This window comes from Drosophila willistoni, chromosome 3R (assembly GCF_018902025.1).
Source record: "Drosophila willistoni isolate 14030-0811.24 chromosome 3R, UCI_dwil_1.1, whole genome shotgun sequence".
Classification (NCBI taxonomy): domain Eukaryota; kingdom Metazoa; phylum Arthropoda; class Insecta; order Diptera; family Drosophilidae; genus Drosophila; species Drosophila willistoni.
Genome location: NC_061086.1, coordinates 2,178,415 through 2,201,183, shown reverse-complemented (window position 1 = coordinate 2,201,183; position 22,769 = coordinate 2,178,415). Strand labels below are relative to the sequence as shown.

The window sequence follows — 22,769 nt, the reverse complement described above, 5'->3', positions numbered from 1 at the left end:
CCGACACAGAGTGACACAAGTAGTTAAATGACAGCGACCCAAATAGGGTCGGGAATTAAGCGGGAAGGAGGTATGGGAATCGGGCGAAAGACTTGCCATCGATTCAACAACAAATGCCATATTAATGTCAAAGTTAAACAAGCCAAGACATGACCCGTAACACGTAGCGTATACACAACATGTCTGTCACTCACACGCACCAAACATTCGGCAACAAAAAAAGGACCAACCAACTGACAAGCAAACAAACTTTTTGCATCTACACGAAAAGACTGTAAATTGCAATATACGATAACTCTCTCCAGATTGAAATCGACCGAACAAATCAAAATTAATCAGCCAATCGCTCTTGATCCTTTAAGAAAAACTCGTTGAAACACTTCTTTATCTATCTGAACATGCAGGCGGATCTGTGCGCCCGGCAAAGGGTTGGAAGGCTGAGCATAAGGCAGCACGGACTCTGGGCATCATCATGGGTGTCTTTCTGCTCTGCTGGTTGCCCTTTTTTCTTTGGTAAGTTGGATCTAATCTGGATTAGGTCACCGACTTTTTTCCACTTTTGGTGGGCTTCTTTGGGATTTCTTTCATTGCTCACAGGTACGTCATCACCTCGCTCTGTGGGTCTGCCTGCCCTTGTCCCGATGTTCTGGTTGTGGTTCTCTTCTGGATTGGATACTTCAACTCTACACTGAATCCGCTTATTTATGCCTATTTTAATCGCGATTTTCGTGAGGCCTTTCGCAATACGCTCGAGTGTGTGCTACCGTGTCTGGAGAAGCGAAATCCCTATAATGCTTACTACGTCTAAATCCGAATGAAATCCCACTTGAATGCTGAATAATGCCCCCCTTAAGTGATATTTAATACTCGTAACACCGACATAAAACGAAAACAGATAACGAGATGCTACTAAAAGCAGAATGTTTCCCCTAAGATCTAGATAGTAAAAATGTTTCCAATCCAAGCAATACTCAATTTCAGCGTGTGTTAATGCAATTATCGTGCTATATGTATGTATACGTGTGTAGGGAATTTAAATATTAAAATTCTAATTACTGTACTAACAATAAGCGAGAGCGAAAGCCCAACTAGTAATTATTATTAACTTATAAATGTTGTTTGTCTATGGGTTATAAATGTACATAGACTCATGTGCAATATATACGTAAAATCAACTTACAAATCAACCGAAAATACATTAAGCCTAGGATTCAGAAAGCATTTCATGCATTAGACCTAATAACAAAGTATCTTCGGTATATCGAAGAAATTCAGCCAACTCTCGATTTAAAATGATCTCATCTCATGTTTCTACAGCTTATTATCCTTAATTTATAGGATAATTCATAGACTTGCTTCAATTTGCTATCAATTTCAAAAAGCGTCATTAATAATTGTTCAGATGTGTGAAAAGTCGTTTCAAAAGTCTTACCAACAAGTATTAGTAAGTCAAATATCTGACGATTCCAAGCATAAAATAAAACAATGATACTAAGAAAGAAGAGCGACTAACTCTTCTGTACAGACCAGGACCAAAGCGTCCAATTTCGTCTCAAAAAATTAGAACAGATTATGCTTATAATTTATCCAGAGAGCCGAGGCTAATTTCGGCAGTGCCGAAGTTTGCATACCCCTGCAAGTTTTTCTGTTACTCTTTCGCCTACCTACGGGCATCAAAGCAAGAAATCATTAAATCTTGATGTTATTTGGAACAATTTTAAAAGAGTATTTAAAAATAAAACCGTTTTCGATCAAACGTTCCTATAGGAAAACATCAGTTAAAAAGATTGATATCTAAACGTTATTGTAAGTTTCAAAACTTAAAAAACACATCTATCAGGAAACAGCTAAATTGGTACAGAAGTTTAAAATTACTTCGTAATCTGAACAAAGATGTCTCTATATGATTTGTGTGGTTATTTTTTCCCTTGCTTCAAAATCATGCCTAACTTTGTATTAGCTTCTATTTAGTAACACTAACATACATACATACATACATACATACAAATATCAAATTGCAGTAATTTTAAGATATCTAGTGTTATATACAAATGCGGCATTAAATCAAGCAAAAAAAACTTACAAACAATATTCGATTGAATTGAAATACAAGTCAATAAAAAAACATTATATAAAAGAATTTTCAAGAATATTGATATTGACAATCTTATCGAAAACCAAATAAGAAAAAGAAAACAAAAAAATAGCGTTCAAGACAAACGAAAAAATTGGCATATGTAGCGGAATATTCAATTCGTTTAGTTTCCAATATCGTTTCCCATGTTTTCGAGTTTTTGTTATTACCCTAGTTTTGGGATACTTTTGTGATAGTCAAAGATATTGATTGTACTTTCTAGTTGAATTTAGTTAACTTTATTTATGATAAGAATAATTACTCTGTGACTATGTATATTTCTATGTATTTGCTGATGGAACAACAACTAAAGTGTTTTAAAAAAAATGTGTTCTAATACTTATTGGGTGGACTGTATACGGCGTTTATTTATAGCACCAAAGAGAATGAGAACCACAAATGCTCATATGGATACATATACAAATCGGTGAGTGCGTCTGTTACGTTGGAGAAAATGTTTCAGTTTGGCAAGTAGTTTCGAGCGGGTCGAATGCCTAAATGCCCAAAATCGAGCACACATCATCGGAAGCTCATGAAGGAGATGCCACTTGTTTGGCCTATCATGATCAATTTTTATTTTCCGGCGGAGCTGATGGCAAAATTAGAGTAGGTATATATCTACGCTCCATTCACATTTCACCCACGATCCGATTAACCCACAGATTTGGTCGGAATCACTGCAGTTGCTGAGCACGGTTGATGCCCATAATCGCTCCTATATCTATTGCATGGCCGTCAATGATCAGGGCAAACTTTATTCAAGCAGTTGCGATGGTCAGGTCAAGTTCATGACGGCCCCATATGACGATGGTTCAGTGCAGGATCTCTTTCGCTGCGACGATGCCATCCAGGCCATGTACTGCGACGGTTCTGTCTTATACACAGGAGATGACAAGGGTGTGGTAACCACTTGGACAAATGATCGCATGCTTTTCAAGTACAATCTGGTGGAGGAGGTGAAATCTTTGGCTGGCGAGAAAAAACTTATTTATACAGTGCGGGATCTGGACGTGGTGGTCTCCCAGGTCGTGGGGGGGAAATCCGGCAAATATAGCAACAAGGCGGTGCTGCCGGGTAAATCACCTCTCCTACTCTTGGGTCCGCTGATCGATGGCAAGCGCAGCTATCTAGCTTTTGCTGATCGCACAGGCATGGGCCTCCAGTTGGTTAACAATCTGCCGCAAGAAAAGTTTGTCCATATATGGATCATGCCGGTAAGTATTCACTCGTATCCTTCCTGCTCCAGAATGACAACTGCAACTCAATCCCATTTTAGCAATGCCATGACATGATTGTTAATAGCATTTGCGGTGATGAGAAATATCTTTACTCCGGTGGCTATGACAAAAAGGTCAAAGGCTGGTCCGATCTCGCCTCTTCCCAACCCCGTTCCCTAGGTGAAGTGGAAGTAGGCAGTTGTGTAAACTGCATATGCTGTGGCAAAAACAATCTGGTGTATATAGCCTCCAGCGACGGATTTGTGCGAGCAGTTAAATTTATTTAATTTTACGCGCCAATGTAGTTGGGCATTGCCAAAATCTGATTAAGATCTGCTTTCCTTTAAATATAACGGTTTGCTGCCTAATATGACCTATTCATTTCTGTAGAAATTATTATTAAAATCTTAATAAAAAAAAGGATCAACTATATCCACTATAAACATACATATGTACATATGTACATACATATGTACATATGTACATACATATGTACATAAATGCAAATAGTTCGTCACTGTAGCTGTTTTCATAGTCCCAATTAGAGATGGGCATGTGCCGTGCCCGTGTCGTGCCTATTTAAAAAAATTACGTGTTGGACCCCTTACGAAAAACTACCGTGTTTTACTGTGCCAAAATTTAGATGCACGGTAGGCACGAAAAGCATGGTACAGAAAGAACCACTGTCAAGATTTTCAATTGAAATATGCCGTCCACTTAGTTGGCTTATTTTTGAATCCACCCTATAAGGAAATGTTTTTTTTTGTCGGATGAAAAAAGGGAGCAAGTAAGGCCAACAGTAAATGCCATGATACTACATGTACAAAGGAAGCAGAGCGTACTGCAGTCTCATGAAAATCAAGCTATCGCAACAAGTGCTAATGCGTTTTCCAAATTTGTGCACTTAAATTGTTAAAAAAAAAAAAAATTTAAAAAAGTTCTGTAGAAATAGAAATTGATAAATGACTGATTCTTGTGAGACAAATGTTTTAGATTTCTGGAAAAAAACAATACTTTACAAAGTTTGCAAGCATTGGCAAGAAATATTTTAAATATACCAGTAAGTGCCGCAACAAGCGAACGATTTTATTCTACTTCTGGCATAATTTTAAATGAAAAACGAACACGCCTAAGCAGCAGCAATTTAGATAAAACATTATTTTTATCAGTCGTCATTTGTATCAGTCGTGCCGTGCCTCTAAAAAATACATTTTTAACAGCCGTGTCTGCTCCGTGCCTCAAAAGGGAGGCCCATGCCCATCTCTAGTCCCAATCAAAATTTTCAGTGCCGAATTGGGTTCCTTTTACTGATGATACTACCAATGAAGTAAGTTAGTTGTCTCGACGACTTAGGTATACCAAATATAAAGCAAATATTTGATTTTTGCACATATAAATTGTGCGCATTTACTAAAGACAGACGGACATATCTAGATCAACTCGGCTGTTGATGCTGATCAAGAATATATATACTTTATGGGGTCTGCCTGTTACTAACATTTTGGCGACTTTAATATGCCATTTCACCCTATGGGCTTATGGTATAAAAATCCAATTTATTCAAGCCTATGAAGTTAGCATTCAAAAGTACAATTTAAACAATTATTGATACAGTCAAACCCAAAAAATTATCAAACTCAGTAATTAATTTTTATGTAGCATTATTTTTAGTTATAACCTTTTGAGTTTGTGGGAATCGGTAGTCAAAGATTTGTTTTTAATTTTCACATGCAATTATAAAAGACAAAACACACCAGAGGGCCGGGGAGCCTAAAGCCGTCAAAGTCGATAAACGTTTTATTTTAAAAGTCTAATGATTGCGAAAGAACGGCCTACAATCTTAGGCTGAAGCAATCCCGCGCTTATAGCAAGACATATTATGGTCTGTTTATATAATATATGTATATGTATAATATCATTTGGCACGAAGGCGAAGGTCTTGATAAAAGTCACTGTTTTCGACCGGTCGTTAGTATGGGAGCTTAATGATATAGTCACCCAATCTTGATAAAATTTGCCACAGTCATTTATAGGTATATATAGGTATAATAAATTCAGAAAAAAACTGAAGTTGTTGAAAAACAGTTTGTATGGGAGCTGTATGATGTAGTGATCCGATTCGAGATATGCAAACGTTGCAGTATTTAGAAGCCGACATGCAAAATTGATCTGTAGTTGGTACGGTCTAGGAGTTGAGCGTTGATTCGGACGGACGCACGGACATGTCTATTTGAACTCGTCTCGTCGTGCTGATGCCTCCTTTCATGCGTTGAACACGTTTGCCCAAAATTAATATACCATATATAAATTAATATAATTCAAGCGTATGATAAGGGTGTTTCGGAAAAATGGCATCTTTGATGAAAACCCTCCGTGATAAATATTGTATGGGACAATTGTGATAGCTTAAAAAACTAATGATGTAGTTCTATTCGCAGGACCTAAAATAGAGTGCACCATCGAGCTTGTCAATCAGTGTAATTGATTATACATTCCATGACAAGCTTTAATTTCTCTTAGTTCATAATATTTTTGTGATTCATGCTCAATTTCATAATAGCTTGTAATTAGATTCTACTTGGACTGTTAGACCAAACACCTCAGTCATTAGAGATCAATATAATTTCAAATTTAATTCACAGAGTAAAAGAAATAAACAATATCAGCGTGCAAGCGTAAATAAGTATGTACATAATAGAGAGCTGCATGAATGGAAGCAAAGTCAAAGTCAAATGAATCCATTCGAATTGAATTCAAATAAATGAGTGACAACTACACAATGAAATGAATGAGTGTGAGTTTGTACTTGTCATATCTCGCAAAATACGTAACTCTGTTTAATGAAAGGCAATGAATTGAGTGTCAAAACATCGAATTGTACTAAGGCACTCGAATCATTAGAATTATTCGAATTGACTCATTTTTATTGGGATGTTTAAAAGCAACAAAAACTAATTATTTTATCAAAAATGTATGGAAAATAATGGCGAAATGGGGGCTATTAAAATTAAAATATGCTATACACCAAAAACTTAAGGACACAGTTTTGGATTTGACAATTTGGGACAAATTTTGTAAAATCTATTTTTTATACCATACACCCATAGGGTGAAATGGTATATTAAAGTCGCCAAAATGTATGTAACAGGCAGAAGGAAGCATCTCCGACCCCACAAAGTATATATATTCTTGATCAGGATCAACAACCGAGTCGATCTAGCCATGTCCGTCTGTCCGTCCGTCTGTCTGTCTGTCCGTCCGTCTGTCCGTCCGTCCGTCTGTCCGTATGAACACCTAGATCTCGGAGACTGTAAAAGCTAGAGTCACCAAATTTGGTATGTAGACTCGTGTAGTATGTAGAGTGATCAAGTTTATTTCAAATTTTTGCGACGCCCCTTTCCGCCCCCGCAATTTAAAAAAAGCGTTTATCTCAAAAACTATTCCAGCTAGAGACACCATATTTGGTATGTATATTCGCTTAGTAAATGCACACATTTTGTATGTGTAAAAATTTTGCCACGCCCTTTTCCGCCCCCGTAATTTGAAAAACTTTATTATCTCCCGTATTTTTTTACCTTATGCAATCAAATTTGGCACACTTAAATTGAATACTAATATCTAGCAAAATACCAAATTTGATCAAAATAAACAACAATAAACAGTCGAGTTATGCATATAAACGTTTTTCCATAAGGCCGGAGTTGGCCGTTGGCTGGTGGGGGCGCTAGGGTGCTCGTATGATTGAGTGAGCGAGATACTAAGATATGCTTGTAAAAAGCATGTAAAAATGCATTTGTTTAATAAAGTTGAAATATTTGCTTTACTGGTGTATGGTATACCTAAGTCGGCGAGACGACTTACTTACTTCATTCTAAATTAGATTCCTAGTTGCCACGAACCGTGAAAACATAAATAAGGCTTTCTAATATATTATAAAAAAAAAATTATATTCTTTAATCCATCATATACACAATGGATCTACTTTTTAATATACTTTACTATTTGAAAAAAAAATTCTTCTCTATCTCATTTAGTTGAAGTCGATTTTTAAAGTCATTCAATTCATTTATTTGGTTTTGAATGTTGTTAACTCGAATTGATTTTTCTATCATTCATGCATCTCTCTAGTACATAAGTATGTACATACATATATACATAGTACATACATTGCAAAGGTTTTCACTATACTATACTATTCTCCCCTCTCAAGTTATCGGCTGACTCATTATTCGAATTTCACAACTAAGACAGTATATAAGTATGTACATTGTAAATTAGTCTTTAGTCTTTAACAACCTCGCATTGAGGTATCAGCAACATTCACCAATTCATTTTGGCTGACTCACAAAAACAAACAAAAAATTTAATAGCACACTTTTAATTGGATATTTTCAATTGCGAGCTTACTTCGGACTCACCATGCCGCACTTGAAGACAACAAACCATCAGCAGGTTAGCCTTTCCGGGCAAACCCGTTAAAGTGATCGACAATAATCGTGCTTTAAAGGTTATTCTTTTTTGCGGTGCCTTTTCTTAAACGGATTGAGATTTACAAGGGACAGGAAAGACAACTGCAACATAATAATTCTGCAAAGAAACATTTGACCATTGGGCTTTGTTCTCAAAGTTTCACACAAAAACCACCTTAAACGAAGACTCAGACCGGTCTACATACCAGACACCTGTTATTTTAAAAATTTGATTTCCTGTGGTATCTTTGAGCTCCAAACCTATGGGAAAAGAACGATAGAATGATAGTTTCAATATTGAAATGTAACATACACTCTCTACTGCGCTGGCTTTACTTAAACGGGAACGAAATCGATACAACGCAGGACCAAAATAAAGCCCACTTCAACGAAAGCAATCCCCGGCGGGAACAAAACCAACAGGAGCACCAGCATTGCCTGCCCTGGTGCATTGCTTTCTCGGCTCTTTGAACACCTCATGACAAGTAACATGCCGGCATGTGGAGTCAGAGGCTTAGCTTTCATTGAATAGACGCGCTTCTTGTGCTAATTGATTGAATTCAGTTAGTGCAAGAAGCGCGATAAATATATGTCTTAAGAACGGGATAAACCCGCTCAAGTACAATCGCCACTTGTGAACTTGGGGTCTTCCAGTGGACACCCCTAACGAGGGCAAAACAACTTCCGCCTAGGGAACATCTGTCCAGTTGGCCAATCAGGGACATCTGCCGCAGATAGACTCCGGGCAAACTTTAGCAACAATCTCAGTACAAAATATAGAATTTTCTATTCGATCATGGCTACAGATACGCCAAACGTAATATTAGCACGCTAAGTCCTCAGGCACGCCACGCAGAGAGTCTTTGTCTAAATTGGATTAAAACTCGCTGCTGAAATAGCCAGCTCCAGCTAATAGCGACTTTTTTAATCATCATCAAATCGAAGAACAAAGAGTCAATTAAGAATCATGGAAACCATATTCAACAAAAATGCCAAGGATATTCCAGTCAACGACCACAGTGAATCATTGGTAGCAACATGGAAGGGTTTTTCTCCAATTATTAATACCAAGGAAGACCAGAGTTAAGCTGTGGTAACACACGAAAGTTTCAAGTTTCTTTCCTAAAATGAAAATATTCCGGAATAGTCGGCATTAACCTACATAAATGGATTCGATCACTTGTTTTATTGTAATGCAACTAAGAATTTATAACTGACCCATAATCGTGATCTTGTTTCAACCCATAAATAAATATCCTGGCAGGGATAAAAAATAAGCCAATGAACATTATCTAAACACTGAATATCACAAAATTATAAACGATATTAGTTTATTAACAAATCTTTTCAATCGAACTCTTACTCTTTAAACTTGAATAGGGATTCCCCTCTTATTCCCAACGTATAACAGTAACTAACTAGACTATGCTATTGCTCAGCAGCTTGAAGTTGCCCGCTTTCCAGGCATTCGAAGGACACCTGTGCTTCAATCCAGCGAGCAACGGTAAGGAGCAGCTGTTCATTGAGACTTTTGCTCATTAATTGCAAGCTGAGCGGAAGTCCGTTCTGGGACAGACGTACGGGAATCGAAACAGCTGGAATTCCGGCCATGTTAGCGGGTTGTGTGCAAAAGTCCTGCACAGCGCATTGATCTCGATTGCTCAGTGCCGAAAAGTCCCGAAACAACGGAGCCTCTGTCAGGGTGGTGGGTGTAAGAAGTATATCGACCGCTTGATTGTTCGTCTCAAACACTTTCGAGAAGTCCTCGGCTATTAGGCGTCGCACGCGAAGCGCCTTCTCAAAATATTTTTGGTAGTTCTTACGCAGGAGAAGGAAATTGCCAGTAAGTATTCGTGTTTTCACCACTTGATTAAAGCCCTCGGCCCGCGTTGTGGCGTACAACTGTTCCGTGCTGCGTTCGTCCAACGCTCTGTGTCCATACTCAATGCCATCATAGCGAGCCATGTTGCTGGCCACTTCACATTGGTTGAGAATGGAGTAAACAAATATACTTGCTGCCGTATGAGGAAGAGATACTTGTTCCACTTTAGCACCTGCACATTCCAAAATATCTGCGATTTTTGTCCAAGTCGCCAGCACCTCAGGAGACAGACCCAAGCAGTGGTATTCCTTAGGTATGCCAATACTTATAGACCGCAAGTTGATTTGATCCACCTCTGGTAATTGCAGTTTCCTAAACGGTTGCCTAATGGTTGTCGAATCCTTTGAATCGGGACCAGCAATAACATTAAGCACCTTAACACAGTCATTCACAGAACGAGCAAATATGCCAGGCACATCCATTGAATTAACCAACGGTATCAGTCCGTGGCGCGATACCAGACCATATGTAGGTTTCAGTCCTACGACACCGCAATAAGAGGCAGGATTCCGTGTAGAGCCACCCGTATCGGAGCCAATGGCGCTGTAATAATAAAATATATCTGTAAATCCCTGGTTATAATAAAACATTAGGCGCCAAACACCTTAAAATTATCGATTAATAAGAACATATTTTTTGTCTCAGTTCTCATCACTGGTGCTAAAATTTAGTGCTGCCATATCATACAAATAACTTAGTCAGGCTACGCTAGGAATATTGTACGAAAACGGCGAAGTAAATTGCAAACAATTTTGGTGCCTTCTTTTGTGGCCATGTCTGCGCTTTTCCGTCTCACCAGTCGCGCTGTAGCGCTCCAGCGTTCCCTGGCCATTAAACAAGCATACAGCTCATTGCACGCCTGTCGCACCATCAAGACGTCGCCAAAGAAGGACGAGACAATCGCAGCACCAGCCAGTGTTACGACCGAGGATTTCGCAAATCCCAATCCCAAGAACTGGGTGAGCTATGGCTTCGACTACAAGACAGAGGCCGACGATCGCAAAGCTACCAAATCCACATTCTTTTTCGCCGTCACGCTGTGCCTAGTATGGGGCACCTTCTATTGGGCATATTTGCCCGACACGCAAATCCGCAATTGGGCTCAGCGCGAAGGTTTCCTGGAGTTGCGTCGACGTGAGCAGGCGGGAGTGGATCTAGTTAGTCCCAATTATGTGGACCCATCCAGCATTGTGCTGCCCTCGGATGAGGATCTCGCCAATACGGAAATTATCATTTAAACAATTTTAGTTTAGTTTGTTATGTAATTGAGAGCTGCAAGCTATGGGCCCACTGCGAACGAGTTGCCTGGCGTTCTGCCTAATAAAATTGCATATATCGATGTGAATTGAAGAATGATTTTCAAATCTTATTTCCAATTTAAGGTCGAAAACACGACAAAACAGACAAAACTTCTTTCGAGGTTATGGCGAGAGCTTCAAAATGTAAACAAAAACGAATCTCTACTTACGCATAGCAGAGGCCAGCTGCAACAGCAGATGCCGAGCCTCCGGAGCTACCGCCGGCTATCCGCCATTTGTCTTTGCTCAAATCCTCACTCCAAATGTTCTTTGTGGGACCATAAATGGAGTCAACGGTCCCGGCACCCATGGCAAACTGATCCAAATTGGTCTTGCCCAACAGCACAGTTCCGGCTTGTCGAAGGCGAGAAACGACTGTTGCATTATAAGGCGGAACAAAATCCTGCAGCATTCTAAAACACAAGAGTAAAATTGATTTGTTTGTGTTTTAGTTTTCGAAAGACATCCACGCACCGCGAGGCACATGTCGTAGGCACATTGGCCGTGCAGAAGTTGTCCTTTACGGCTATTGGGATGCCATCCAGTTCGCTCTTGGGCTGCTTCTCCTGGAATCGTTCTTCCGATTCCTTGGCCTGTAGCAGAGCAAGCTCTGGGGTCAGCCGTATAAACGCATTTAAGGTCCGTAAGCTAAGGGCATCTTTGACCGCTTGTTCCGTCACCAGATGAGGTGACAAACGACCATCCAAGTAGCTGCTGTGCACCTGTTTGATGCCAAACTGAAGGTGTCGCCTCATAGTTTTACTCCGACAGCCCACAACGTAAACAACTTTATTCAAACCAAAATTTTACAATATCAGGCAGAAGACGAGAAGTAAATATTCGAGGTAGATAACAATCTACAAATTCGCACAAAGGAATTTAATATTGTTCTCTGGTCACTCCGCCAAACAAAGACGTAGAAGGCAATCAGTAAAGGGTTACCCACTAATAGTTATTTAAAATATCTCTGAACAATCAACAAAATGTAATTATATTGCAACAGCAGATTTCATTTAATAAACTGTTTTAGTTAGCCAAAGTTTTTGAACATTTTTTACAATTGGCGAATTGTTTAAAAATCGATCCTAAATTTAAATATATGTTTAAGAATTGAATGAGCTAAAATTAGTACAAATGACCCTTCAAATTTTTTGCTTTACATACCCCAATATTGGGTTTCTTTTTGTTGACGACGACTCTGGCAATCGGCAGCTGTTATTGATTAGAAGTCAGCGAAAATATGTATATGTTTGTATGTAGTTGTTATTTTATTTACACTTGGCTTGCCGGCGGTGCGGGAGATTCCACGCAAACATCATAAAGTTAGATAACGTCAACGAGTTATTGAGTTGTAATCTGGAGTGACTTCTACTCTTCTCGAATCCCAGGTCTCCCATTGTATACTCACGCACACCAAATGGCCAAACTGGATGAACGAATTGGTTTCATTGGTGGCGGAAATATGGCTTTTGCCATTGGGTCCGGCCTTATTCGTGGTGGAATCGTAAAACCAAGCCAAGTTCTAGTGTCCGGTCCTCATATTGAGAACTTGGCCCGCTGGCGAGAACTGGGCGCCGTTACCACAGATGAGAACTATGAAGTCCTGGAGCATACGGACATCGTGTTTATTTGCGTCAAGCCCCATATGCTTGCTCCTTGTGCTGCTCAGCTAAAGTACAAGCATGTCCCGTCGGCAAAAGATGCTAGCAAGCTTATTGTTTCTGTCTTGGCGGGCACAAGTCTACAAACGCTCGAAGAGAAATTCGATTTTATAGAAAGCTCAGGATTAAAGGTGATTCGAACTATGCCCAATACATCCATGCAAGTGGGCGAGGGATGTACTGTGTACACGGGCAACTCCCGGGTCACTCATCAGGATCTTGAAAAGGTGCACCTGATGCTCAATGCCCTGGGCTTGGCTCAGCAGGTTCCAGAGTCCATGATTGACGCTGTCACTGGAGTAGCTGGCTGTGGTCCAGCATTTGTGTACACTATGATCGAGGCCATGGCGGATGGCGGGGTCAAACAGGGAGTGCCCAGGCAGATGGCTCTGCAATTCGCTGCCCAAACAATGCTGGGCGCAGCCAAGACAGTACTTCTAACCGGCAAGCATCCAGCTGTGTTGCGCGACGAGGTGTGCTCGCCGGGTGGAGCCACTATAGTTGGTGTACATGAACTGGAAAAAGGGAATCTCAGGGCCACCCTTATAAATGCTGTGGAAAAGTCGTCGCAACGTTCAGCAGAGCTGGGAAAGAAATAGATTGACAAATGGCCTGGTTTACCCAAAGGATATACTTAACTATATATATTCTGTTCCATTAAAGTAACAAACTTGAGCATTACATTGATATTATGTAATTAAATACTATATACATATACAAAAGGTCTTATTCGAACTATTGAGAAGAGAAGTGGGTAAAGATTGAAAATCGGCGATTTATTCACGATCCTTTTTGCTAACATATTCCACACATTTTGAGGGATCTGTGGGGAAGTACTCCTGGCATTTGGTCATTAACCGTTTGAGGCCTTGTATATATTTGCGCTGTGTCTCATCGTTCATAACATGCGCCACATTTTTGGAGAAGATCTTTTCGCGACCCGTTCGGGCGTGGATTCCCACCATTGTCACACCAATAGGCCAAGGGGCATTGCCTATTGCCATCTCGAGGTAGGCGTCGCTCGCCGATATATAATTTCGATTCAATAAGTGCTTGCAAATGTCACGCAGACTGTCCAGAATGTCCTCAGGTAAAGTGTGATGCTTAAGCTTACGGAACAATGGCTTAACGTACTCCTTTGTCTGGGTGTAAATTACTCGTGTCATTTTAACCTTCGTGGACATCTTCTCATGCTTGCTGTAGTTGGCAATTTGATCGTTCCAGAGCTTCAGAAGAAACATTAGCAGAGTAATGATGACATCCATGTCATAGTCCTTATTTCGACCCATTTTCTGTGCCATAATCTCTATGCTCTCCCAAGAGATGGATTCGTCCAGTTCCGCCAAATCTGTTTTCTTGTCCTCTTTAGAGGTGGGCGCATTGGCGAACATCTCTTGTAGGTATGCTGCATCTACTTGCTCCATGGCCTCTTGGAAGTCATTGCGGAAGCCACGATTGGCCTCTGGTTGGGAGATCTCGCATTGACGCAATCTTTCAAAGGCATCAGGTTCGCTTTCGCCAAATATTAAAATAGGTTCGCCTCGTTCTCTCAGTCTACGTATAACTTCATTGCGGGGCAGTATGTTCTGACCATCGGCCACAAAGCTATACGCTCCTTCGGTGGTCTGGCCCTGCGCTTCTACCGACTCCTGTTTTTTGTAGCCGACCTTTTGTAAAATTTCCTCTGTATCTTTGGCATTAAGGTCTCCGCGCTTAAAAAACTTTCTGTTGTTATCCACCAGCTGCTTTTGCTCAAGCAGTTTTCTTTTGCGTGCAATTTCTGCCTTTAGAACATCCATTTCCATGCAATTTATTATTATATTGTTATTATATTATTATATTGTTATCCACCAGCTGCTTTTGCTCGATATTATCGATATTATCGATGGTTTCATCCATCGATGGAAAAAGTCCAAGCCATCGATACTATCGACTTTTTTTTCCATCGCTGCAAAATCCATCGAGGGGGGAGACTATCGATGGATTCCCAGCTCTAAAAACGCTAGCGTTTACTCACGCGATTTAAAACGCGTGAGTAAACCGCTCGAACATGTGAGTAAAACGCGCGAACATGTTCGAGTTCGTGAGTAAATGTTCGAGTTCGTGAGTAATGTTGGAGTTGGGCTCATCTGTTGCGGTTCGCCTCATCGGTTTGACTTCGAACAGATGAGGCGAACCGCAACAGATGAGCCCAACTCCAACTTTACTCACGAACTTCGAACGTAAACACAACATTACTCACGAACTGGAACATGTTCGCGCGTTTACTCAAATGTTCGAGCGGTTTACTCACGCGTTTTTAAATCGCGTTTGGTTCGATTACGTCGATAAATAGTCGATATATGTTCCAATAACAAATGGACGTTTGTTCCGATAACCGACAATAAATCGACACTTACTCCGATAGCCGATAACAAATTATTATCCGATTAAGATGGTGTGTCTTTTGCGGCCCTGGTTAGACTGGAAATAAACAAAAAAAAAATAATAAAATCTACCAGATTTATTGACGAATTTTATCCCTGCAAACGCGAAAATGCCAAAGAAAATGGGTATTAACTCGAAGGCCGTAGAGGCGAGAGAGCGTAAGGAAAAGGAAAAGAAAGCTACACAAGAGAAAAAGGCCAAAGATGCGGAAGATCGTTTGTGGCAAGACAATGACAAGAGCTTGGCCAAGAAACAGCAGCGTCGCGATGAGGAAGAAAAGAGAAAGGCTGAGACACAACGCCGCAAAGCTGAGTCAAAGGCGCTTTTGGACCAGGAGATGAACTCGATTACCACCCATAAAAAGCAGCCCCTTGCAAAAATCCATCGTCAGCAAATTCTTGAAGAGGTTGAGAAGAAACAACGAGTCATTGATGCTATTAATGAGGCCAACAAACCGTCCGCTCCAAAAGTTATAGTGCAGCCGCAAACAATTGAGGAAAACCTAAATCGGTCTTTGGCAGACACTGAAGTCGCCACCAACATTGACCAGGCGCTCAATGTTCTAAGGTAAGTTTGAGTTGAGTTATACATCGTAGATATAATGCTTATCACCTGTTCTTACAGTGTCAATGAGACCGATGAGGACAAACATCCCGAGAAAAGAATGCGTGCCGCCTACAAAACGTTTGAAACCAACAATCTGCCTCGCATTAAAGCCGAGAATCCTTCGCTTCGAATGTCACAGTGGAAACAGCTACTAATGAAGGAATGGAACAAATCCCCAGACAACCCATTTAACCAGGGCCGTTAAATGAGTGCGACGCTTCTCCCCTTTTCCCATTTTAGGCGAGTGTGTGCGTATTCTAGTGACTGTTCAGCCGCCTAGCAGCTGACCGTAGTAAAATAGGAATCCGGAGTCGAGTATATCAAAGAATTTAGTTTGCAACAGTAAAATAAATTGTAATTTATTAAATTAAATTCGATATAAGCAAAATATGGTACCCATCTGATAGTGTCAGCTAATTGATAATCTAAGAATAAAGTTGACTGGAATAATTATACAAGGGAAAAGTTTTCCCAATCAAATGATCAAGTAATGAAAAGTTATACATACATAAAATCTGAAGGGCAAGTACCGCCCGTAAAAAAAAAGCTAAACATCTTTTCCCCTATTTATCAAATTGACAATTTTGATTCCGCTACTGTGGATTTCTGTCACTCTCTTCCAATTCCGGTTGCGTTTTGTTTTGGCGTTTTCTATGGTTGGTGAAGTAATTATATTTTGGTATATATGTATGTACATACAAACACACGTTTTATTAGCTGTATGTATGCACCTACTTGATTGCTCTGTTGTCGTTCAAATTTCTTGACCATTATGTGGGTTTTTTTCTGTCGTGCAAAATAGATAATAATAAGTGCTTCCGCTTTCACTGTTTACTACTTGGGACTCCAGTAGCGTTTTTTTTTTTTTTTTTTTTTTTTTTTTTGTGAACAAACAGAAAGACAACCATAACAAATGTACGTAACATCAGAAAATTTAACTACATATAATATAAGCTGAACGTAATTAGCTACAAACCTGCGTTTATTCCCTTTTGATCTTGCACATTTTGTGTATTAAATTCAACTTTATATAACTTGATTAAATGGCATTTGGCAAATGTTTTTATTTTTTCTATTTTTTAGGCATTGTAAAATGCTTAAGCATGAATCTTAATGGCCCTGAACACCCCCTAATAAGCGCATCTATGTATCTATACCAAGATCATAAATAGCCTTATCACTTGCACATTTCAAGCGGATTACATATGAATACGGTTCAAATTCAAATTAAAATGTTCCAATGCAGTGGATCTTGAACGATAATGATGATGATGATGATGATCGCTTTTAACAGTGGATCAGAAGCATGTTAACCGTTTTGCGTCTGTCTTTCTCTGTTATCTGCTGTTGGAGTTGCGGCTGGTGCTTTCTTTTTAATAAAAATTTCTTTTGTCGTGGCTCGTAAGTTCATTCAGTGCGAGACGGTCGACAGCGGCGGACGCGTCGTGAGTGAAATGTGAATGCAACAACAACAAAAAAGCAGCAATACACAATATTTTTGAATGATACAATAGCAGAAACAGAGAGCGAGCGAGCTAGAGAGAAAAAAGAAAAGTGCTAAGACGTGTGAAGAAAATACAATTGAACGGAAACCACTAAACGGTAAATTTGTTAGTTATTGTTGGTCGTTGTGCGAGCCAAAGTTCTTGAGGTGTGTGAATTATCTAAAGTAGTCAGCAAGCGGTCGAACGATCCGTTAATTAAAAGGATATCAACCGGTCCTACGTACACAGAAGCGGGTAAGAAGCGGCCAATATATTTTCTGGGATACATGGAATTTACAGTTGTGACTAATTAGCAAAAAAAAAATTCAAGTAAAAACTGTCTTTTATGTTAGATGATGGTCAACTGACAAAATCAGGGCCACTAGTCCAACTGACTGCACATAAAGGTCTTTGCCAAGTTTGTGCCTTAAGTCGTTCGTTTTCTTTGACTTGACATTGCGCATTGTTGTTGTTTTTTTTCCTGCTTTTCTTGTAGTGAGCATAATTACCTATAAGTGCGTGCGTGTTGTAGCCCAGATCTGGCAAATCTGAAAATTACTCTCCGCATCCCTCCTATAAAATTCGATTGACCCAAATATGCATACGCTCGCATGTACATATGTGTATATGTATGTAACATGTTCATTGGCTGAGCACTCATTTGACCAGGTTCAATAACCATTGAAGGCATTCAGCTACTTAATTCATACTTTGCATGTGCCTCGATCGCTTGCGTGGTATCCTCCGCATCTCACTCTTTCTCTTGCTCTCACTGGCTGGGCCGATGTTACGCATTTGGATTATTATTCAATAGCAAGATTAATTATTAACTAACCGTTAACTAAACTAAGAAATGAAATCTGTTACTTTCAATCGCAAACGCGATTTCAAGCAGAACTTAAAGCCAGCCAACCCATTTATTCGATTGGCACGCGCTCCATGGCAATGCAATGGAAATGGCAACTGCCGTTGCGCCAAAAAGCCAAGTGGCCATAAACGAGCTCCACAACAAGGCCAACGCCAACCAAATTTTCCAGACCCATATATGGGTTCTATCGTGTTTAGCCAAGCGAACATAAAGCATAAACATCGCTTTGAAGGAAGAAATTCTTTAAACTAAAAAGTTAAATTGGCAGCAAGATTTATGGGATCGCTTAAATTCCAATTCATTGAATGGCAACTCCTAAGACTTGATTAAGACTATGAGAAAGCAAAGTGGGGAAAATCATTCTGGAATTTCTGGAATATTCCACTTATTGTTAGTTAACACTTTCCAGTTTGTAATTCCTCTTATCTCCTTCTTATATCGCACATTTATAATTCCCCATTTCTCAGGATCATGGACAACCATCATGGAGAATATTTTTTTCATGTGAAAAGGATGTTAGTATTTTCTGAACGAATTCAATTAAGTCAAATCTTTCTTAAAGGTCATGAATATTTTGCCTGACAAATGAATGAAATGAATCTTTCTTTTTTTAACATATTCGCCGTTTTGTGTTCAACACTTTCATTTTTATTTGAACCGTAGCTCGTGTCTCGTTGTCTTGTTGTTGTTGTTTTTGCTGGTGGTTGTGGTTGTTGTGGTGGTGCCGCCTGTTGTTAGTTTAGTTTTTGTTTCCGATGTTTATGCTTACCTTGCCATTGACTGTCAGTCACTCTGACTTTTCTTTCAGCAGTTTCCACTCAACGTGGAGTCAGTCTGTTGTCGTTTGTGTAATGTATAATTTTCCCGCTTTGTTCCATAAAGTGTTGTAAAATTGTATTGTTTATATCAACTTCATTAAAACTAATAAAAAATTCAAGTTTGACCGACTGTTTGTGTCTGAGTGTGAGTGTGGTATTTTGAAGTGAGACTTGAACTTCACACTTTGCTAAAAACTTAAAATTTCACCATTTCTCTCGTTCTCTCTCCTGCTTCTTCTCCTCCTCCCCTTCCTAGTCGGCGTTGGCCGAAAAATAGTTGGCATTATAATTATGATTTCAAACACGTAGCCATTACTTTCATTGCCATTTTAAAAGTATTTTAATACTATATTTCAAATTTCAAATAAGTATATATAGTCGTAGGTTTGTCTCTTTTTCTTTTTGTTATTTGGAGAGGAACATTTGTCCGTGCCCGATTTAGTTAATGGGGTTATACATTTCTATATGCAAATTGAATCGAAATATTTGGCATGTAGGTGTTACTTTCTTTCTTTCCATTCCATCTATGGATATTTCGGTGTGTCTGCTATCTTTCACTGCAGTCAGAGCGGAAATCCGATTGGTCATTGCGGATTTCCTAAAGCCTTGCCCAGTTGATGTGGGGGAATTCGGTTGAATTTTTGTTGCGATTGCAACACTCGAATGATTCACAGATCCCAAAGGTGTTTGCCACAACGGCAACAAGTCAAAGAGATCAGATTTTGAGTGGTCAAGACCGATTACGCACCTTAAAAAGTGAAATTTCTGTTTCTGCCTGTTATTTTGTTTCACTTTTTTCTCCGGTTTCGTTTCTTTTAATTGTTTGTTTTGGATTTTTTGTTTTGCAAATGCAAATTAATTTGAATGACTAAGATGATGTAGATTTTGTTGATTTAAATTTTTGTGGAAAAATAAATACTTTTGACCGTCAAAATGGGAACCGGCTGGAAGCAAGGAAAACGGTTTTGCATTCAACTTCAATTTTTGAGTATGAGCAAGACTATAGACCTAGGGGAGCGCAAGTTGTAGCCACATTCCAGACGATCCGAGCTAGCGCACTCGCCATCGTTGTTGCTGTTGCCATTGACTGTGTTTGCCCAATGATCGTTAACGGGGTCAACTGGGGTTTGGTCTGTGGTGAGTATGTTTTAAAAGCAATTCAACGGCAAACAACGGCAGTAACGAAAACCCGAACGTGACTCTTCGACACAGCCAAGAGCAGCTGCAGCAGCAGCCAACTCTAAATGGACAGACCCGGGCTGTCCGGGCTCAGCTGTTGTCCAAGTATGAAAACAAAATTTCACTGATTTTAATTATTTTTCATTTTTTTGCGTCCTACCGTTCTGGTTTGGCTACTCTGACTCAGATTCAAATTCGGCCAATTCGGAGTTTTTGGTCAAGCGTCAAGTCAAGTGAGGCCTTCGGCCATTGCATCGAGTTACTTAAGTTGATTGTATTATTCGTGGTTAATGTTGAGACATACGATAAGTTTGTTAAGCCATAAATAATTCTCTATCTTTCTTGTGAACTGGCTTCTCGTCAGAAGCTGAGAAGCGAGAAATTTTTGGCTGCCAAAAGTGAAAGTTGCAGCTGGCATTGGCTTTGGCTTAGGCTTCGCACACTGGCGAGGCCATTGAAAGAAATGTATGAAAGCGGTAGCTCGGGCCTTCGCTAACTTACTAACTAACTAGAGGCCGATAAATCAGCTCAGTTTTAAGCCAAGTCTAGCATGGGCTTAATGACTTTGTCAACGTTTGGACCTGGTCTTCTGGGTAGTGCGCTTCAACGCACCGGATGATTTTGTTGCCGTTGTTTTTGTCATTTGTTATTACTTCTTGTTTCGAATTTGTTGCCGCAGTAATTATATTTACCACGCTTTTCATTGTTATAACATTACCAAAAGTTTTAAATACTATCTCTAATTGCAGTAGACTGTAATAAACATTAGACTTTTGGGTGACCAAAGTAATAATAAGCTGATGTTTATGCACTTTGTTAATTGTGGGAACTATTTGGGAGTTGGAGTTTAATGAGTTAATCTGTTGTGCAATGTAGAAAGTAAATAATTACCTACCAATCCGATGAAAATAATTGAATTAGTTCTACTCCAGCCAAAATGAAATTAGGGCCAGATGAGTTCATTCCTCCTTTTTTCTCTCTCTCTGTCTTTCTGTTTTTCTGTGGATTAAATTAGCACTTTCTACTTACAACTGACGAGTTCTCATGGAACTCATATTCATATTGAATAATAATTACGAGCAATTAGCATATTAACCCAAATACGTAATTTATGAACAAAAATAAAGCAAGCCCACAAAGAAACAACGCCTTCGATCAAGTGCAGCGCATACTGCAGAGAATGGCATAAATGTGCACTCAAAATCATGTACTACAAATATTCAAAGACAAGTTTGTCTCTTAAGTCTTTCGATTTGTACGCACATCAAGTGGCAAGCGCGTGCGAGTTTTGCGACAGGTTTTTATCTGTATGTGTGTGTGTGTGTGTCTAGGTGTGTGTTTGACTTGTGCTGGCTTTGGTTATCCAAACAGGATGATGGCTTCTATTCCCCACCGCTCGTACATTTGCCCCGCTGTTATTTTTCTTTTTATTAGCATACTGATAAAAAGCGAACGTGTCGTCAGCATCAAGATCAACAACCACATTCACATCGACATTAAATTATGGAAAAAGCAAACAAGTTTCCTAAATTGTGACCCAATTACCCAGTTAGACTCTTTCTACTTGATGAAGTTGATGAGCTGCCCTTCCTGCTTGTTATAGTTTGCCTCTTATACGTCTGAGTGATGGATCGAAAAGGAATGCGATGGCATTTGCATAACACTTTATTTTAGTCTTCTGCTGCTGTTGATGCGCCACATAAGAACCTAAGAAAGTTGGATAATTTGCAATTGGTTTTGACAATTGGAAAGAAAGTTGTCCATGGCGAGTAAACAACATGAAACGGGTTGTCGGTTAAATGGCCATGGCTCTTACTCTGCCGGTTAACCGCAATTGCATTGCATTTTGGTTTTACTCTCAGATTGCAGCAATTGTGAGCAAATCTAGAGTAATAAGTGTAAAACAAATGAACGCACACACAAACACACACAGATAGATAAACACGCAGAGAGAAATGGAAATTGTGGTAAATTGCACTTTCGTTAGATATTCTGAATGGGAGAACTGGCTATAATTTGCAAATGATATATTTATAAGTATTTTAATTATAAAGAAATGAAAGAAAATCGTAATATAGAAGCAAATTTACCCCTTTCAGCCTTTGACATGGAAATGTATAGAATTTCATGTAAGAATTACAACTACATACTCGTAAAAAAAAAAACAATAAAACACTAAAATATTAATCATATTTGTTTCAATTTGTTTTTGGATTTTGAAGCACGCTAATCCATGAAGAAACCCCTCTATAGTCGAGAGCCCTACCCCTTTCTCTTACTTCATCTCTCTGATTGTGTGTCAATTTCTCGCTTTGAATAAATTTCTTCGCTATTTGATTGACAGGCAGCCCACTGCGATCAAGCTGGCTCCTTGACTTTTTCCGACATTCAGTTTGCTTGGCGATCAGTCGATCGGGGGAAGGGGCTCTGGTGATTCAGTCATAATTAACGTCGGTATTTTTGGTTTAAAAGAAACATTTTTTGTGACATTATCGATGTATGCTTGTGATTTTGATTGAATGAAAGTTGAACCGTCTTGTGTGTGTTAGCTTTTATGAAAGTGAATTTTTGTCGTTATGGTAAACGAAAGCATTGTCAATTAGGCCCCTTCTGCTGTTGCATGCCCCTTGAATTTTCAATCAATTTCATTTGCTTTCGGGCAGACTACCCAATTTTATACAATTCGATTACGGCAGAATATTAAAGTCATTGGACAATCTTCAATC

At 39.4% G+C, this 22,769-nt stretch overlaps 7 protein-coding genes across 8 annotated transcripts in view; 5 read left to right on the top strand and 2 right to left on the bottom strand.

The window, feature by feature from the left end:
* Window positions 1–1,070, top strand: part of LOC6651421 (octopamine receptor beta-3R) — a 46,521-nt gene extending 45,451 nt beyond the window's left edge. For both annotated transcript variants that reach the window (XM_023180419.2, XM_002072620.4), the window contains 2 exons: window positions 405–513; window positions 598–1,070. In XM_023180419.2, coding sequence (XP_023036187.2) covers window positions 405–513; window positions 598–808 — 320 coding nt within the window. In that variant the 3' untranslated portion in view covers window positions 809–1,070. The remainder of the gene's footprint in view (window positions 1–404; window positions 514–597) is intronic.
* A 1,541-nt stretch (window positions 1,071–2,611) lies between these two features.
* Window positions 2,612–3,720, top strand: LOC6651420 (F-box/WD repeat-containing protein 1A). Its single transcript, XM_002072619.3, has 3 exons — window positions 2,612–2,740; window positions 2,797–3,348; window positions 3,411–3,720. Exons 1-3 carry the CDS (start codon window positions 2,633–2,635, stop codon window positions 3,636–3,638), a joined length of 888 nt encoding a protein of 295 aa, XP_002072655.1. The 5' UTR covers window positions 2,612–2,632; the 3' UTR covers window positions 3,639–3,720.
* Window positions 3,721–9,126: 5,406 nt separating this feature from the next.
* Window positions 9,127–11,842, bottom strand: LOC6651418 (glutamyl-tRNA(Gln) amidotransferase subunit A, mitochondrial). The gene is made up of 3 exons (XM_002072617.4): window positions 11,475–11,842; window positions 11,171–11,413; window positions 9,127–10,245 (listed from the first exon to the last, which is right to left on the bottom strand). Exons 1-3 carry the CDS (start codon window positions 11,753–11,755, stop codon window positions 9,249–9,251), a joined length of 1,521 nt encoding a protein of 506 aa, XP_002072653.1. The 5' UTR covers window positions 11,756–11,842; the 3' UTR covers window positions 9,127–9,248.
* LOC6651419 (NADH dehydrogenase [ubiquinone] 1 beta subcomplex subunit 11, mitochondrial) lies at window positions 10,382–11,047 on the top strand. Its single transcript, XM_002072618.4, has one exon. It carries the CDS (start codon window positions 10,476–10,478, stop codon window positions 10,938–10,940), a length of 465 nt encoding a protein of 154 aa, XP_002072654.1. The 5' UTR covers window positions 10,382–10,475; the 3' UTR covers window positions 10,941–11,047.
* A 424-nt stretch (window positions 11,843–12,266) lies between the features above and the next one.
* Window positions 12,267–13,378, top strand: LOC6651417 (pyrroline-5-carboxylate reductase). Its single transcript, XM_047009216.1, has 2 exons — window positions 12,267–12,322; window positions 12,389–13,378. The coding sequence occupies exon 2, from the start codon at window positions 12,418–12,420 to the stop codon at window positions 13,258–13,260; it is 843 nt and encodes a 280-aa protein (XP_046865172.1). The 5' UTR covers window positions 12,267–12,322; window positions 12,389–12,417; the 3' UTR covers window positions 13,261–13,378.
* On the bottom strand, window positions 13,270–14,536 carry LOC6651416 (pre-mRNA-splicing factor 18). The gene has a single exon (XM_002072615.4). It carries the CDS (start codon window positions 14,464–14,466, stop codon window positions 13,438–13,440), a length of 1,029 nt encoding a protein of 342 aa, XP_002072651.2. The 5' UTR covers window positions 14,467–14,536; the 3' UTR covers window positions 13,270–13,437.
* Window positions 14,537–15,082: 546 nt separating this feature from the next.
* On the top strand, window positions 15,083–16,181 carry LOC6651415 (coiled-coil domain-containing protein 124). Its single transcript, XM_002072614.4, has 2 exons — window positions 15,083–15,655; window positions 15,713–16,181. The coding sequence occupies exons 1-2, from the start codon at window positions 15,198–15,200 to the stop codon at window positions 15,897–15,899; spliced, it is 645 nt and encodes a 214-aa protein (XP_002072650.1). The 5' UTR covers window positions 15,083–15,197; the 3' UTR covers window positions 15,900–16,181.
* The last annotated feature ends 6,588 nt before the right edge of the window (window positions 16,182–22,769 follow it).

What these genes read in the sequence shown, in the direction of transcription:
- LOC6651417 (XM_047009216.1), top strand. Translation starts at nt 12,418, where the DNA reads ATGGCCAAACTGGATGAACGAATTGGTTTCATTGGTGGCGGAAATATG.
- LOC6651418 (XM_002072617.4), bottom strand. Translation starts at nt 11,755, where the DNA reads ATGAGGCGACACCTTCAGTTTGGCATCAAACAGGTGCACAGCAGCTAC. An exon ending in CCTACGACATGTGCCTCGCG is followed by an intron (nt 11,414 to 11,474) that starts GTGCGTGGATGT and finishes CTTGTGTTTTAG; the next exon opens with AATGCTGCAGGATTTTGTTC. An exon ending in GCAGCTGGCCTCTGCTATGC is followed by an intron (nt 10,246 to 11,170) that starts GTAAGTAGAGAT and finishes TTATTATTACAG; the next exon opens with CGCCATTGGCTCCGATACGG.
- LOC6651419 (XM_002072618.4), top strand. Translation starts at nt 10,476, where the DNA reads ATGTCTGCGCTTTTCCGTCTCACCAGTCGCGCTGTAGCGCTCCAGCGT.
- LOC6651415 (XM_002072614.4), top strand. Translation starts at nt 15,198, where the DNA reads ATGCCAAAGAAAATGGGTATTAACTCGAAGGCCGTAGAGGCGAGAGAG. An exon ending in CAGGCGCTCAATGTTCTAAG is followed by an intron (nt 15,656 to 15,712) that starts GTAAGTTTGAGT and finishes CTGTTCTTACAG; the next exon opens with TGTCAATGAGACCGATGAGG.
- LOC6651416 (XM_002072615.4), bottom strand. Translation starts at nt 14,466, where the DNA reads ATGGAAATGGATGTTCTAAAGGCAGAAATTGCACGCAAAAGAAAACTG.
- LOC6651420 (XM_002072619.3), top strand. Translation starts at nt 2,633, where the DNA reads ATGCCCAAAATCGAGCACACATCATCGGAAGCTCATGAAGGAGATGCC. An exon ending in GAGCTGATGGCAAAATTAGA is followed by an intron (nt 2,741 to 2,796) that starts GTAGGTATATAT and finishes ATTAACCCACAG; the next exon opens with ATTTGGTCGGAATCACTGCA. An exon ending in TCCATATATGGATCATGCCG is followed by an intron (nt 3,349 to 3,410) that starts GTAAGTATTCAC and finishes ATCCCATTTTAG; the next exon opens with CAATGCCATGACATGATTGT.